This window comes from Nicotiana attenuata, chromosome 9 (assembly GCF_001879085.1).
Source record: "Nicotiana attenuata strain UT chromosome 9, NIATTr2, whole genome shotgun sequence".
In the NCBI taxonomy this organism is placed as follows: Eukaryota; Viridiplantae; Streptophyta; class Magnoliopsida; order Solanales; family Solanaceae; genus Nicotiana; species Nicotiana attenuata.
The window spans coordinates 890,890-907,878 of NC_031997.1; the positions used below are offsets into that span (position 1 = coordinate 890,890).

Below are 16,989 nucleotides of genomic sequence, written 5' to 3' on the forward strand. Positions count from 1 at the left end.
CACCTAAGTCGCGCTTCCCGCATCTTGTCCTCAATAAGGGCCACACCTGTTGGCCCAAGTAAAGGTTAGTTTTGAAGACTAACAAAGGAACTCAGACATGAACCAGGTCCATCCTAGTGGAGTACAGATACGGATAGACTTAAGCATGTGTGATGCACGTGAAGGAGATAAACTTAACTTGAAAGAAGTAATATCTCCTGATCCTGATCGAAAAGGTTGCATATTGGATAAGGAGAAGGACTCCTTACTCAAAGAGAACACGGCTTAAGAAAGGGAAGGAGTTAGAGGTTGAGATCAACTAGAACTCTTCCACCAAGGAAGAGTAGCATCAGAATTCTAGTCAATCTCTATTTACTAACTCTATAAATATCAGTGTTGTTCTCTTTTATAGGGAACGCACATAAGCAGAAAGTTAAACATGAATTGAGAGCAAAATAGCAAGGCAATTTTGCAAGCAGTTCGTGTGTGATTCTAGCGTGCTAACCTAAAGCTACTTGAACCAGATAGAAGAACCAGTTCCAAGTGTCTGTCTTTTATTCTAGTTCAATTGTAGTAGGTGGTTTCATATTGTACCTTTCAGCTTTATCTAGAGGCAATTGTAATAGGTACTCAGAATTTTCAAGTTAGAGTTAACTTGAAGTTGTCGCAGCAGTTAGAGGTTGTTTGCCACAACGGGATTAGAGTTAGTCCTAGGTTTACAAAAGAGTTTTTGTAAATGCAGTTTTTGGCTTAGTGATTTTAGTGGAGAGTTTGGGAAAATCCGACTGGAAAGTAGGTCGTGGTTTTTTCACCTTTTGAGCCAGGTATTTTCCACGTAAAATACTTGTGTTCTTTACTTTCCGCATTTACTATTTCTGCAATAGTAGATTAAGGAACACTTAGAAGAACCAGGTCCTTCCATAAATAGCTTAAGCAAAAAATTGGTCACCACACAAATCACCCCCTCCCCCCCTTGTGTGGTATTGAAGTATAAAACATCAATTGGTATCAGAGCGGGTTATCCTTGAAGAGGCTAACACCTTAGGAACATATCAAGATGAGTGCACCACCTGGAAACTGGGAAGGACAATCCACTGCTAGGCCTCCACTCTTTAATGGCCAGTTCTACTCCTGGTGGAAAAACATGATGAGAGATCACATCATCGGAGAGGATTATGAACATGGGACATTGTTACTGATGGTCCCCTGGCTACCATGAAGAAGAATGCTGAAGGAGTAGATGTGCTGAAGACTAGAGCTGACTGCAATGCTGAGGACTTGAGGAAGTGGGAAAAGAATGCTAAGGCCAAGAAATGGCTTGTGTGTGGACTTGGTCCAGACGAGTACAGCAGAATTCAAAGTTGTACTACTACTAAGAAAATTTGGGACAATTTGCAAGTGGCTCATGAAGGAAGGAGACACCATCCAAGAGATGTATACAAGGTTCACAACACTAACAAATGAACTTAAGTCTCTTGGAAGGATTATTCTTGAAAAAGACAAAGTTGAGAAAATTCTGACAAGCGTCTTGCCAGTCACTTGGGAAAGCAAGATCACTGCTATTCATGAATCAAAGAACATTGCGACTCTCAAGTTGGACGAGCTAATTGGAAATCTCACTGCCTATGAACTTAGAAGGCAAACCATGAAGATGGATGCACCCAAGAAGGAAAGGAGCCTGGCTTTCAGAATAACTGAAGGTGCTGATCTAGAGGAGGATGAAATGGATATGAACACAAAGGATTTCAAGAAGTATCTAATGAGAGGAAAGGGTTCTTCAAGAGGTGCAAGCTACAACAAACCAAGGATTCCTAAAAAATAGACCAACGAGGGCTGCTACAAATGTGGTAAGACTGATCACATCATCAAAAAATGTCCTCAGTGGAAAATTGAATGGAAGAAGGAAAAGGTTGAATGAAGAAACAGGAAGAAGGAAGAGGTTCATCCCAAGAAGAACAAAGAATCAACAAAGGCTATGGTTATTGCCTGGGGAGAAAGCTCAGATGAGGATTCAGAAGATGAAGATGAAGATGAAGATGAAGATAGAGATGAACAAGCACTTATGGTCATTGGAGAATCTGATGAGGAATCAGAGGTAAGTGTGATTCATTTCAAAGACATGATTACGTTTTGGCTAAAGAAAGTCTATCTGAGTTACTGCTAGATTTCATTGATGAATCTGAGGTCATAAACAATGAAAAGGAACAAATGTCTAAGGAATGTGTAATCTTGAAAGCTAAGTGCAAAAATCTAGAACTCAGGGCTAGTGAAAGTGATAGTAAAAATGCTGAGTTGAAGAACAGGTTCTTGAACTTGACACCACTGTGCTAGAGCTTAGATCTGAAAATTTAAAACTGAAATTAGGAACAGGTAAAAAGAAAGCTGATCACACGCATCTCACCTTAGAAGAAAATCTAGGAAAAATGAAGGATGAGCTGTACAAAAGAGATGAACAGATTAGAGTCCTAAAAGAAGATCTAGTCAAGGTTAAGCATGAACTAGACAGAACTTGTAAATGGAATAAGTCCTCTGATGCACTTTCATGGCTACAAGAACACTATAGTAGCAATAAGAGAGGACTTGGCTACGGGACCCTTGCACCTAAGTGGGATCCCAAAAGCAAGTACATCACACTTCCTGAGAACAAAATCTGCACACATTGTGGTAAGATTGGTCACTACAAAAGTGATGTACTGCAAAAGAAAAGGCTAGTCAAAAGAATAAAACTTTTGTTCAAGGGAAAAATAGGCTGCCAGGATGGGCTAAAAAGAATTTAATTCACCTTTTTACTTATAGAAAGGGACCCAAACTAGTTTGGGTTCCTAAGACTAACCTTTGATTTCCTTTTGCAGGTCTAAGTGAAGGGGAGCAGCCAAATATGGTACATGGATAATGGCTGCTCAAAGCATATGACTGGAAGCAAGAACCAGTTCCTTTCACTTGAGGACCTAAAAAGAGGTAATGTCTCCTTTGGAAATGGTAAGAAAGGTGAGATCATTGGGGTTGGAAAGGAGGTAAGACAAACTCACACTCCATTGAGAATGTCTACTTGATAGATGGCTTGAAATATAGCCTAAACAGTGTATCACAACTGTGTGACAGAGGTAACTTGGTAGCATTCACCTCTACCAAATGTTTTGTGATAAATCTTACCAGTGACAAGATTGTTTTGTAGGGAAAAAGAGTAAACAATATATACATTGTAGATCTATCCACTCTTTCAGAAAATGAACTCACTTGCTTAAGTGTGTTGGACAATGATCCCCTCATTTGGCACAAAAGACTTGGACATGCAAGTCTAAGTCAACTCAACAAATTAGTCTCTAAGGACTTGGTGATAGGGCTGCCTTACATCAAGTTTAAGGAAGACAAAGTTTGTGAGGCTTGTGCAAGGGGGAAGCAAGTAAGATCCTCTTTTAAATGCAAGAAAGTGGTAAGCACGACCAGATCTGTGGAACTGGTTCATATGGATCTCTGTGGTCCAATGAGAACAGTAAGTAGAGGTGGTAAAAAATATGTGATAGTGCTTGTTGATGATTACTCTAGGTTTATTTGGACATTGTTTTCAACATCTAAGGATGAAGCATTTGGTATGTTTACTTCTTTTGTTAGAAAAACTCAGAAACAACTACGTAATCAACTTGCATCAATTAGGTCTGATCATAGAACTGAATTTGAAAATGCTAAGTTTGCTGAATTTTGTGCTGTGCATGGCATAGATCATAATTTTTCTGCCCCTAGGACTCCACAACAAAATGGAGTAGTTGAAAGAAAGAATAGGACACTTGAAGATATGGCTAGGACTGTACTTCTTTCTAGTAAACTACCACATAGCTTTTGGGCAGAAGCTGTAAATACTGCATGTTACATCATTAATAGGTGCATGACTAGACCTCTTGTACAGAAGACTCCCTATGAGTTACTTAAAGGGAGAAAACAAAATATATCCCATCTTAGGGCATTTGAATGCAAGTGCTTTGTGCACAACAATGGAAAGGACTCCCTAGGTAAGTTTGATCCAAGAAGTGATGAGGGAGTATTCTTGGGATATTCTTCGCATAGCAAAGCTTATAAAGTGTACAACAAAAGAACTATGTGCGTAGTAGAATATGTACATGTGATTTTTGATGAAACTAACATTCTTTCTGAGAGACAGGAACATGAAGATGAAGCTATTGGGCTGGTAAAAAGTGTAAATAAAATCACAGCCCAAGCTGAAGCTGCACCAAAAGAAGGAACAGGTGTTGGAAAAGGTTCTTCCATCCAGGGCAACCTGACAGGGGAACTGAAAAAAGTGGAACTGAATCTAATTCCTCAATGGAACCTGTTCATTAGCCTGTTCCTCAGCAACAAAACATGGGAGAAACATCAAGCAGAAACCAGTTGGTTGTGAAACCTTACAAGTATCAAAGTTCTCATCCCATTGAGAACATAATTACTGATCCAACTTCTGGAATTAAAACTAGATCGTCATTAAAGAATCTTTGTGCTTTTGATGCTTTCCTATCTCTTATTGAACCTAAAAATGTTGATGAGGCTTTGCAGGATGCAGACTAGGTAAATGCAATGCAAGATAGTTTGAAAGGAGTCAAGTTTGGCATCTAGTTCCAGGGCCCCATGATAGATCAGTAATTGGCACTAAATGGGTCTTCAGAAACAAACTTGATGAAGATGGAATTGTTACAAGGAACAAGGCAAGGTTGGTGGTTCAAGGTTATAGCCAAGAGAAAGGCATAGACTATGATGAGCCTTTGCTCCAGTTGCAAGGTTGGAAGCAATAAGACTCCTCATAGCCTTTGCTGCATACATGGAATTTACTCTTCACCAGATGGACGTCAAGAGTGCCTTCCTAAATGGCTACTTAAAGGAAGAAGTATTTGTCAAACAACCTCCAGGGTCTGAAAGCAAGGAGTGTCCGGATCATGTATACAAACTAGACAAGGCACTCTATGGACTCAAGTAGGCTCCTAGAGCATGGTATGAACGACTATCCAAATTTTTGCTTGAACATGGCTGCAAGAGAGGTAAAATTGATAGCACTCTATTCTGAAGGAAAAAGGTATGGATCTAGAAGTACATATATATGTTGATGACACAATTTTTGGGGCAACCACTGAAAAACTAAGTAAGGAATTTTCTAAGCTAATGAGGAATGAATTTGAAATGAGTATGATGGGTGAGCTTAATTTCTTCTTAGGCTTACAAATTAAACAAAACTCAAATGGAACCATGATCCATCAGCAGCAATATGTAAAAGAGTGTCTCAAGGAATTTAAAATGGATGAATCAAAAGAAATATACACTCCTATTGCAACAGCCACAAAATTGGACATAGATGAACCTGGTTCATCTGTTGATCAGAAGTTGCATAGGGGTGTGATTGGTTCACTTTTGTATCTTACTGTTAGCAGACCTGACATTGTTTTCAGTGTAGGGCTTTGTGCTCGATTTCAAGAAAATCCAAAGGAATCCCACTTGACTGCTGTCAAGAGAATATTGAGATACATGAAAGGCACTACTGACCTTTGCCTTTGGTATCCAAAAGGTAGTAACTTTAACCTAGTGTATGCTGATGCTGACTATGCAGGTTTCCTTGTGGACAGGAAGAGCACCTCAGGTATGGCACACTTTCTTGGTTCATGTCTTGTGTCATGGGCTACTAAAAAGCAAAATTCAGTGGCCTTATTTACTGCTGAAGCTGAATATGTTGCTGCTACTTCTTGTTGTGCTCAATTGCTGTGGATCAAACAACAGTTGATGGATTTTGGTATTGAAGTTGGTTGCATCCCTATTTTTTGTGATAATAGTAGTGCTATTAGTATGATAAAGAACCCGGTTCATCATAAGAGAACAAAGCACATAGATTTTAGACACCATTTTTTAAGGAACAACTATGAGAAAGGACTGATCACTATAGAATTTTGTGCTACTGATAAGCAGATTGCTGACATCTTTACAAAAGCACTGAATAGAGAAAGCTTTGAAAGAAACAGTTTAGAACTAGGGATGATTAAGATCACCTAATGGAGCCAATTCAGAATGCTCAATGAAAAAAAATTTGGTTAGGAAATCTGGAACTTGTGTAAATATCAAGATTAATCTTTGCTCAGTCTCATACTGTAAATAGTATACACCTGTGCCATGTGTTCATATGACTCACTGATCTCTAACAAAATTTTTCTCTATTTTGGCAAATTGAGGCATGATCAAGAGGATTCTTAGTGAGGAACCTGTTTCATCAGTACTAGTTCATCTGAATAACGAGGTATATTTTCTACACTCTGCACAGTTAGAAATATTAATATTTAATTCATGAGCAGAGTCCTACCTATGTTTCAACTGGACTCCTCCCCGTATTAAAATGCCTAGATTCTAGGGAAGCTTAACCGCCCTTTCAACCTGAAAGTTCAGGGTGATTAGACTTCTATTTGACTACAAAAAGCTGCTGTTGTATATTAGTTACCTTATCCCTTTAAAATCCATCATCACCACCACTGCCACTCTCATAATTTTCAAAAACCGTCACAAATTCTCTGTCTTCTCTTCTCTTCTCTTCCAAAATTTCAAACCTTCCACTTTTGAGAGAATGACAAACCCTTAAGACAACCCAGGCACACCTCATCCACCTACTCCCACCGATTCCTCTACCATTCCTCACCCAGCACTACCCCTCAACCTAGGAGAAGGCGAGTAAAGATGCTTGCTCGAAAACTGTGGCTACAGGTGTGCTTTCCAAGAAATTAAATGCACAATTGAAGGCTAGTCAAGACCAAGATTCCCAAAATTTAGATGATTCTTTCAAGTATGCGAGTGGGGGGGAAGGATTTGGGTCTTCTGATTCTGAGCAGGTAACTTCTGTGCAAAATCCCTCTACTGAGGTAATTTCTGATCTAGCTGAAAAGGAAAATCGATTTGTTTTGGTTGGGTTTGTTGTAGATGTGGAAACGCCTGAGTCAAGAAGGAGAGGAGGTAAAAATAAAAGAGAAAAAGAAAAAGAGAGTGAGGGTGTGAGTAGTGATGTGGGGGGAAAAAAGAAAGAAGTGGCTGATTCTTCACCCACCCCTGAAACGGTTAAAATGGCTATCTGTGGAGTTGAGCTAGAAAAAGTGGTAAAAAGTAGCAAGAAAATAGGGGGCAGTGGTTCAGGGGAAGTTGCTGAAGGGCTGGTAAATCTCAGTACGCATATAGATAAACCTGGTTTATCTATTGAGGAGACCCTAGCAGATCTTCTGAAGAAGGTTGGTGCCAGCTATAACCCCAAGAAAAGGAAGGTTGCTTCTCCGACAACTACTGATATTCCTTTACCAAAAGGAAGGGCCACAAGAAGTAAGTTGAAGCAGAGTGAAGAGGAGTTGCAGAAAGCTATGGAAGAAATTAAGAAGAAAAGAATGGACAAAGGAAAAGCAAAGGAGGCAGAGCCTGTTGATGTGGATGAGATGGACCCGGTCAATCAGGGTGAACATGTGACTATGGAGGTGGAGGTTCAGACCCCTAATCTCAAGAAGACCAAGACTTCCTCAAAAAAGTCTTCATCTGTATCCAAGTCTGTTGAACCTTCTACTTTAGCTAAAAGGACACGGTCTGCTGTGAAAGCCAAGCTAGTTAAGTTTACTGAGGAGGAAGATTGGAGTGGTGATGAAGAGGATGAATCCGATAATGAACAAGATAAGCTGGCCAAGTTTGGCAAACAAACTATCTTGAAGGGTAGACTTTTGAAGGACGTGAAAGAACCAGGGATGGTTCTACTGGGTTACACGCTAGAGGTTCAGGGGTGGAAGGACATGGTCCTTCAGTTAGATGGCAGGCTTGCCAGAAATGAGATAATGGAGTTCATGGCCAATGTAGAGGTCAAGGATGGAAGAGTTACCAGCCAGGTAAAAGGGGTTCAAGTGTCTTTTGATGCAAAAGAGCTGGGTGAAATCCATGGTATTCCTTATGAAGGTTATGATGACTACACTAGGCAAAAATGGTCAAGTCTGGACTCCCTTCCTACTTCCCTAGCCATTACTAGGAAGTTCTGTGATAGCACAGAAATAAATGAGGCCAAGGTTGTGCATAAGAGTGAAATGAAGCCATCCCGCAAAGTACTATTTGAATTCGTCAACAAGCGTGTGCTGCCTAGGCAGGAAAGAAGGCACATTGCCAACTACATGGACTTGGTTTTGATGGAGTGTCTGGAAAGTGGGCAGCAGATCAATTGGCCTGGGTTTATGATCAAGCTACTTTATCGGGTTATCAATGGCTCCAAGGCCCATGCCACTCCTTATGGTTTCATTCTCACTACTGTTCTTGCCCATTGTAAGGTGCCAGTGAAGAAGTGGGGGATGGCCACAAGCAAAGACCATTTTGGAATCAATACTCTGATTGCTTGTGATTATGAGGTCACTGCCATTCCCAATGAACCTAGTTTATCTAAAAAGACACCTATCAATAGCAAGGTTAGAGCTCTATTGCAGGAGAGTGGGGCAAAGAATGCTGAGATAGCAAGGCTGAAGACTCGTTTGGCAGAGGTAGAATCTGAGAGAGATGCTCTCAGAACTGAGCTCACAAAGGAAAAAGGAGAAGAATAATGGAATTCTTCAAGACATGCTGCACCTTCTCCGAGCCAAAACCCAACCCTCCAGTTTTTCCAAGCCTTAGTTTCCGAAGCCTTCATTTCCTGAACCTTGACTAGACCTTTCAGTGACCCAGATTAGGGATTTTTCTTTTTGTTGCTCATGTTTTAACTGTTTTTGTTTCTTTTTGTGGATTGTGGCAGAATCAAATTCTCTATCAATGAAGTTGCTGCTTTTGCTCTTGTTAACTGTTTCTCTTTCCTTGATAGTTTGAATGTGTAGTTGATTACTGATGATTAATCCATGAATGCAGTTGTAGTTGCCCTAGTGGCCATGAGTAATTTTTAAAATCTAGGAATCACACTTTGTGTATGCAACTTTTCGATGATGCCATTGTGCTTTATATTCTGAATAGTGATGTTTATAACCTAATGAACCTGGTCCTTGATGATAAGTGAGACAAATTTCTAACATTGCATTGATGTTGAGCTGAGTTTGGCAGGGCCTAAGTGTATGAAAAGCACAGAGTTTGTCATCATCAAAAAGGGGGAATTTGTTGGCCCAAGTAAAGGTTAGTTTTGAAGACTGACAAAGAACTCAGACATGAACTAGGTCCATCCCAGTGGAGCACAAATACAGATAGACTTAAGCATGTAAGATGCACGTGAAGGAGATAAACTTAACTTGAAAGAAGTAATATCTCCTGATCCTGATCGAAAAGGTTGCATATTGGATAAGGAGAAGGACTTCTTACTCAAAGAGAACACGGTTTAAGAAAGGGAAGGAGTTAGAGGTTAAGATCAACTAGACTCTTCCACCAAGGAAGAGTAGCATCAGAATTCTAGTCAATCTCTATTTACTAACTCTATAAATATCAGTGTTATTCTCTTTTACAGGGAACACACATAAGCAGAAAGTGAAACGTGAATTGAGAGCAAAATAGCAAGACAATTTTGCAAGTAGTTCGTGTCTGATTCTAGAGTGCAAACCTGAAGCTACTTGAACCAGATAGAAGAACCAGTTCCAAGTGTCTGTCTTTTATTCTAGTTCAATTGTAGTAGGTGGTTTCATATTGTACCTTTCAGCTTTATCTAGAGGCAATTGTAATAGGTACTCAGAGTTTTCAAGTTAGAGTTAACTTGAAGTTGTCGCAGCAGTTAGAGGCTGTTTGCCACAACGGGATTAGAGTTAGTCCTAGGTTTACAAAAGAGTTTTTGTAAATGCAGTTTTTGGCTCAGTGATTTTAGTGGAGAGTTTGGGAAAATACTACTGGAAAGTAGATCGTGGTTTTTTTACCTTTTGAGCCGGGTGTTTTTCACATAAAATACTTGTGTTCTTTACTTTTCGCATTTAATATTTCTGCAATAGTAGGTTAAGGAACACTTAGAAGAACCAGGTCCTTCCATAAAAAGCTTAAGCGAAATATTGTTCACCACACAAATCACCCCCCCTTCTTGTGTGGTATTGAAGTATGAAACATCAACACCCACTTTGTCCCGAATAACATCATTTCTAATTCTGTCTAACCTGGTGTGCTCGCACATCCACCTCAACATCCTCATCTCTACTACCTTAATCTTCTAGACATGAGCGATCTTGACTGGCCAACACTTGGCCCCATACAACATCGTCAGTCTGACCACCACTCTGTAGAACTTACCTTTAATTTTCAGTGGAACCTTCTTGTCACACAAAACACCGGAGGCGAGTCTCCAATTCATCCATCCCGCCCCAATACGATGTGTTCCATCTTCATCAATATCCCCATTCCCCTGAATAATAGACCCAAGGTACTTAAGACTTCCTCTACTAGGGATGACCTGCGAGTCCAGCCTCACCTCTTCCCCTCCTTAGTCCTTCTTAACTTGTAACCTTTAGACTCCAGGTTCTGCCTCCGTACCTCTAACTGCGCATTCACACTGCCTCGCGTCTCGTCAATCAATACAATATCATCTGCAAATAGCATGCACCATGGCACCTCCACATGGATGTGGCACGTCACTACGTCCATCGCCAGGGCAAACAAAAGGGGGCTGAGTGCCGACCCCTAATGCAAACCCATCATAACCGGAAAATGGTCCGAGTCCCCAACCACTGTCCTCACTCGGGTCTTTGCTCCATCATACATGTCCTTAATCACCCTAACGTAGGCAACAGGTACACCTCTAGCCTCCAAACATCTCCAGAAAACCTCTTTCGGGACATTATTGTACGCCTTTTCTAAGTCGATAAACACCATATGAAAATCATTCTTCCTCTCCCTATGCTGCTACATCAATATAATAACCAGGTGAATAGCTTCTGTAGTCATACTTCCCGGCATAAATCTGAATTGGTTCTCGGAAATAGACACACCCCTCCTCACCCTTAGCTCTACCACTCTCCCAGACTTTCATAATATGGCTAAGCAACTTCATACCCCGATAGTTAATGCACTTTTTGATGTCACCTCTGTTATTCACCTGGATGTCACCAGGTGAATAATTTCTTTTTTATGGCCCTAAAATGCCAAAAACACTCATGGCGAAGCGATGCCCATTGCTTATTAGGTCTTTTCTTATGGGCCCACAAAATTTTAGGCGATTCAGAGCCCGTCGCCCGAATTCATGAAGATGGCGTGGACATTAGCACAAGAAAAATCGAAAATCATCATGAATTCCTGTTTTATGGCCCTATAACGCCAAAAAGCGAGGAATAAATCACAACAAAGTAATAATTATTGTTTATTAGGTCGTTTCTGATGGGCCTAGAAATTTTTAGGGGATTCGGAGTCCGTCGCCCGAATTTATGAAGATGCTGTGGGCATTAGCACACAAAAAATTAAAAATCATCCTGAATTTCTATTTTATATCTCTAAAACGCCAAAAACGATGAACGGTCATAGGGAAGCAATGGATATTTTTGTTATAGTTCGGAGGAAAATTTGACCTTTCTCCCCTTTATTGTCTTAAAAACCATTATGTTTCCTCTTCTTCTATCCTAAATCTGCACCTTTTTTGTGATTGAGCATGGTGAATGTATTGCTTAACAACTTATAAATTCAACATATAAAGACAATAATAGTATCTCAAGTGCATCAAAATCATTCATGACTGCTGAACTATGTACTATATAAATACAGTAACATCAATAATAATAAATTTAGTATTGTCCCACAAGTAAAGTTTGCAGGGGGTAGCGTGTACGCAAACCTTACCCTACTAGGTGAAGGTAGAGAAATTATTTCTGACAGACCCTCGATTGTACAGTATTAGAGACGCATTAATATTTCGTTTGGAATGTACCGAAAGCACTCCCAATTGAATACCATATACAACATGCTAAAGTAGATAAGGAATGAGATGCAGCCGATGGCAGTAACCGCAACTCCCATTGAATGTGCTAAAATAGCAAACATGCCAGTAACAAATGCAAGTACAAATGCTGCCATAGACAAAAGCTGCAACAAGGTCGCGAGCCCATATAGCGAAAGGACACTCGTATAAATTTCAGCAAATAGTACAACCCTTACTGCCATGGCGAAGTAACTGAATACAGCACCAGTGGAGCATACAAATGCAATGGTATCCGTATAAACAAACGCTTTGAAAGTTGCTTTTCTTATTAGAATTGCCATGCCTTGATTAGGGCCGGGATTGCTGTCAAATCCTCTTGGCAATGTGAAACCAGCTGCGAAGGTAATTGTAACTATTAGTGTGGCCACAACTAGATGTGTTTAAGCTACCGTCATAAATTTATCCTTCACTTTTTCAGCCTTCTCCTTCCTTTTTTCCTTCTCATTCTCTGTCATTGGCTTTTTCTTGTTCTTCAGTTTTATCTTCACGTCCCGTCTTCCAAATCGACCAATTTGTAGCAAATGCTTTATCATTATGCCCTATATTTCATAACATGAGTTGAGTGTATGTTAGAAAATGGGCATTAGAAGCTGCTCTCAGTAAAAATTATTTTACTGTTTCAGCTATATACTGCAGTAATTTAGTTTGAATTTGAAATAATTTTGAACTAGTCTTTAGGAGTGAACTAATCTCTAGGAGTTAGTTATTTTCAGCATATTTTGTGCTGATTTTTAGGTCTTTTAAGTTAGTATTTCTCTTATAAATTGTAGTCCAAATGCAGTAAAATAACATAGAATTTTCAGCTTAAGTTCCTTTTATATCTATTCCAGTATATTTTTTCTATTATCTTGTCATCTTCCCAGTTATTTCTCTTAATTTCTTTTATCAAGAACCAATAATTGGTATCAGAGCCATCTTCTTAAGGGACCTAAGTAAAATCTTTTCTTGAGTGAGATGGAGACTGAAATGAGTTTTTCTCAATTTGCTCCTCTAGTCTTTGATGGTGAAAATTACCAACTGTGGGCAGTGAGAATGGAGACTTACTTGGAGGCTTTAGATCTTTGGGAGGCCGTGGAAGAGGATTATGATGTTCTTCCGCTGCCTAACAATCCCACCATGGCCCAGATCAAGAGTCACAAGGAAAGAAAACCAGAAAATCAAAGGCGAAAGCAACTTTGTGTACTGGTGTGTCTGCAACAATTTTCACGCGAGTTATGGATCTCAAATCAGCAAAAGAAATATGGGATTATCTGAAGGGAGAATATACAGGAGATGAAAGAATACGAGGCATGAAGGTGTTGAATTTAATAAGGGAATTCGAGTTGCAGATAATGAAGGAATCTGAGACTGTCAAAGAATACTCAGATCGGTTGCTTGGCATTGTTAACAAGGTAAGATTGCTTGGTACTAAATTTAAAGATCCAAGAAATGTTGAAAAAATTCTTGTTACGGTGCCTGAAAAATATGAAGTATTCATAATTACCTTGGAAAATACAAAGGATCTATCCAAGATTACCTTGGCAGAATTCTTAAATACATTGCAGGCACAAGAGCAAAGGAGGCTTATGAGGCAAGATGGTATGGTTGAAGGAGCCCTGGCAGCCAACCACAAAACTCAAAGCAAGGGTAATAATGTTAAAAAAATTTACCCGCCTTGTCAGCATTGTGGCAAAAAAGGTCATCCACCATTCAAATGTTGGAAGAGGCCAGATGCAAAGTGCAAAATTTGCAACCAACTTGGTCATGAAGCTGTAATTTGCAAAGGCAAATATCAAAAGCATGAAGCAGATGCCCAAGTCGCCAATGAAGAAGAAGAAGATCACTTGTTTGTGGCAACTATTCTTTCAACCAAAAAATCTGATTTTTGGTTGATTGATAGTGGTTATACAAACCACATGACATATGACAGAAATCTTTTCAAAGAGTTCACGTCTATAGGAAATAAGAAAGTCAGAATTGGAAATGGTAATTATATTCTTGCTAAAGGAAAAGGAACTGTTGCAATCCCAACAAATTCAGGTACTAAGAAAATTTCAGATGTTCTTTATGTTCCTGATAGTGATCAAAATTTATTAAGTGTTGGACAACTAATGGAAAAAGGATTTAAAGTATCCTTTGAAGATAAATATTGTTTCATTTATGATGCAACTGGACTTGAGATTTTAAGGATTAAAATGAGAGGTAAAAATTTCTTATTTGATCCAACCGAAGATGAAGAATGGAGCCAAAAGAATCTACTAAGTGCAGGTAATTCTCCAATTGAGGACATATGTGAAAATAAGGTAAGGAAGAAGTTGTCAATATTTCAGAAAATGCAATTCTGGAAAAAAGTTGACAAGTCTCAAGGCAAGATGCAAATGAAGCTGAAAAACGAGCCAACTTATTTCATTAACAATCATGAGATGCAGCAAAATACAGAAGTGAACTCGATTCACTGCAAGTCCAAAGATCAGTTGGCAGATTTACGTACAAAGTCACTTCCAGTTAAAGGTTTACAAGGGACAAATTCAGAATTTGCAACTTCAAAAGCAAGGAGGAGTGTTAGAAATATGCTTTAGAAGCTGCTCTCAGTAAAATTATTTTACTGTTTCAGCTATTTACTGCAGTAATTTAGTTTGAATTTGAAATAATTTTGAACTAGTCTTTAGGAGTGAACTAGTCTCTAGGAGTTAGTTATTTTCAGCATATTTTGTGCTGATTTTTAGGTCTTTTAAGTTAGTATTTCTCTTATAAATTGTAGTCCAAATGCAGTAAAATAACATAGAATTTTCAGCTTCAGTTCCTTTTACATCTATTCCAGTATATTTTTTCTATTATCTTGTCATCTTTCCAGTTATTTCCCTTAATTTCTTTATCAAGAACCAACAGTGTATGTGTAGCACACGAACAGGTATCCCCTCCGTCCAAATATATATATGACAATGTTTAACAAGACAGAGGTACTTCTTTTCCATTGCAGTACACTACTGCTAGTGGCAGTGCTAGAGTGCTGGCCGCAGGTTTTGTTCAATAAAAATGAGTTGTTCAATAATATTAATGACTCAGATGCATGGATAAACACTAATGAAAATATTTATGGAGTGAATTATGTCGAAAATGAAGAATTTTACGGCAAGGACACCAGTAAGTCAAACTTCAAACAAAAAGTAAATCTAGACTTTATTTGTAAATTACAAGGGCAAATATGAAAACTTTCCAATATATTATTAAGAAAATCAGAAAGGTTAATTAAACACTAGCTAATGATGTTAATATATGTGTAGGACTTCAAATATAGTACTCCCTCTGTTCCAGTTTATGTGAACCTATTTTCTTTTTGGTCCGTTCCAAAAAGAATGACCCCTTTCTAAATTTGGTAACAATTTAGCTTAAATTTACAATTCTACCCTTAGTGAGAAGCTTTTATAACCACACAAATACTCTGGGCCCCTTTTGACTTATTTAGACCATAAATTCCAAAAGTTTTCATTTTTTCTTAAACTCCGTGCCCAGTCAAACAGGTTCACATAAATTGGAACAGGGGGAATATAAGGGTAGTAAGTGTACATTTGATTCAAAAATACAAAGAATGTATTCGAAAGCGAGTGATAATATAAATGTACTTAGCGTAGTTTACCCTTTAGTATAATAAACTTCCACCTTTGTGTAGGTTTATTTCTAAAGCGAAAAATAAAGGATATATCATTAAACGAGTCAAAAGTGTATCATTACCGTACTTAAACTTCACTCAAACCCATCAGATGAGAAGCGTAGGAAAAGATCTTCCTCATAATTAGGCTCATCCAAACTGGCTCAAATACATATGTATTTATAAGTGATCTTTATCAATGTATCTAGGGTACAAAGCATCACCATATTATATTCAAGACTTCTCTTATTCACCAAAGTACATGAATAAAATATAATATTTCTACACTATTAAGATCATTATTACGGATTATGTCGGTATTAAATGCGCTGTTCCGTTGAAAGTTCGTAAGGGTTCACTATACGGGAATTATAGCTGAGGTGCAGGATCATTAGAATTTGGATCGTATACATTATAATTCAGCTAAGTTGTGCATTAATCAACCATGACGTAAGGAATATGAACCCATAATTTATGTTGCGCTGACTCTCCAAAACACTGTCGTATCTGTGTCAGATCCTCTAAAAATACTCTTTTTTTTGGAGGATCTGACATACACTCAACAATATTTTCGAAGAGTCCGCACAACATAGCCCATAATCAAGCCAAATATTGAGATTATCTGACATGTAATAATAGGAAAGCTGAACAAACAGGTGTACTATTCTTACTGGGGTATTTGAATATGACTGCTGCATGCATAGGGTTTCGTTGACATGGTCCTGAATAAGATGGTTTCTTGCAGTGTTCCAAGATTTCATGCAAAGCACCCACAAAATTAGACTCCGCAGCCAGATACAGAGGTGTCTCCCCAGCATTGTTTGCTGGAAATTCGAACTCAGGATCTTCTTTCACCAAGAGAGTGACCACACCAAAATGTCGCTTCCTCACAGCTTTGTGCAAGGCCGTATCTCCATTGTCATCTGTCATCCGCATCATGATCTGCTTTGCCTCTCGTCGTCCTTCACTGAGCAGCACGCGGACAACTTCAGCATGACCCTCGTTAGCTGCTACGTGAAGTGCTGTCTCATGTTTCTTGTTCTGACGGCATAACAATGCCGGGGAAATAGTGAGGACTCGTTGGACGAAATCGGAGTGGCCATAAAGGGCTGCGACGTGGATGACTGTGTTGCCTTTCTGAGTGATTTGATAGCCAATTTCTTCATCGCCAATCAACTGTGGTAGGAAGTCGTTGCCCTCTCCGGTGTTGCCTTCCACTGCAGCCTTATAAAAGGTTGGATCCATCTCTTTTGATTTCGGGTATGTGATATATCCATATTCATCCAATTATATGATCTTGCAAGTTATTCCATTCCTTTGTTGAAAGTAAAGGATCTTGAGGAAGTTATATGATCTTGCAAGTTATTCCAATATTCCTTTGTTGAAAGTAAAGGATCTTGAGGAAGTTATACGATATTGCAAGTTATTCCAATCCCTTTTAATTTTACTCTTCCTCTTACAAACTACCGGACTTGTAGTCGGTGGCGTGTAG

At 39.0% G+C, this 16,989-nt stretch overlaps 3 protein-coding genes across 4 annotated transcripts; 1 reads left to right on the plus strand and 2 right to left on the minus strand.

The window, feature by feature from the left end:
- On the minus strand, positions 11,692 to 12,249 carry LOC109231945 (protein ACCELERATED CELL DEATH 6-like; the record flags this gene model as incomplete). The annotated part of the gene is made up of 1 exon (XM_019397549.1): positions 11,692 to 12,249. A coding segment is annotated over one exon (465 nt), but the record flags the coding sequence as incomplete, so codon positions are not given.
- Positions 12,152 to 16,749, minus strand: LOC109231944 (ankyrin repeat-containing protein At5g02620-like). Of its 2 annotated transcripts, none has more exons than XM_019397546.1 (2): positions 16,169 to 16,749; positions 12,152 to 12,408 (listed from the first exon to the last, which is right to left on the minus strand). In XM_019397546.1, the coding sequence occupies exons 1-2, from the start codon at positions 16,740 to 16,742 to the stop codon at positions 12,311 to 12,313; spliced, it is 672 nt and encodes a 223-aa protein (XP_019253091.1). In that variant the 5' UTR covers positions 16,743 to 16,749; the 3' UTR covers positions 12,152 to 12,310. The 2 variants fall into 2 exon arrangements, with proteins under 2 accessions (XP_019253091.1, XP_019253092.1); XM_019397547.1 differs by lacking the exon at positions 12,152 to 12,408 and adding an exon at positions 13,539 to 13,618.
- LOC109231943 lies at positions 12,439 to 14,506 on the plus strand. Its single transcript, XM_019397545.1, has 2 exons — positions 12,439 to 13,260; positions 13,414 to 14,506. The coding sequence occupies exons 1-2, from the start codon at positions 13,084 to 13,086 to the stop codon at positions 14,425 to 14,427; spliced, it is 1,191 nt and encodes a 396-aa protein (XP_019253090.1). The 5' UTR covers positions 12,439 to 13,083; the 3' UTR covers positions 14,428 to 14,506.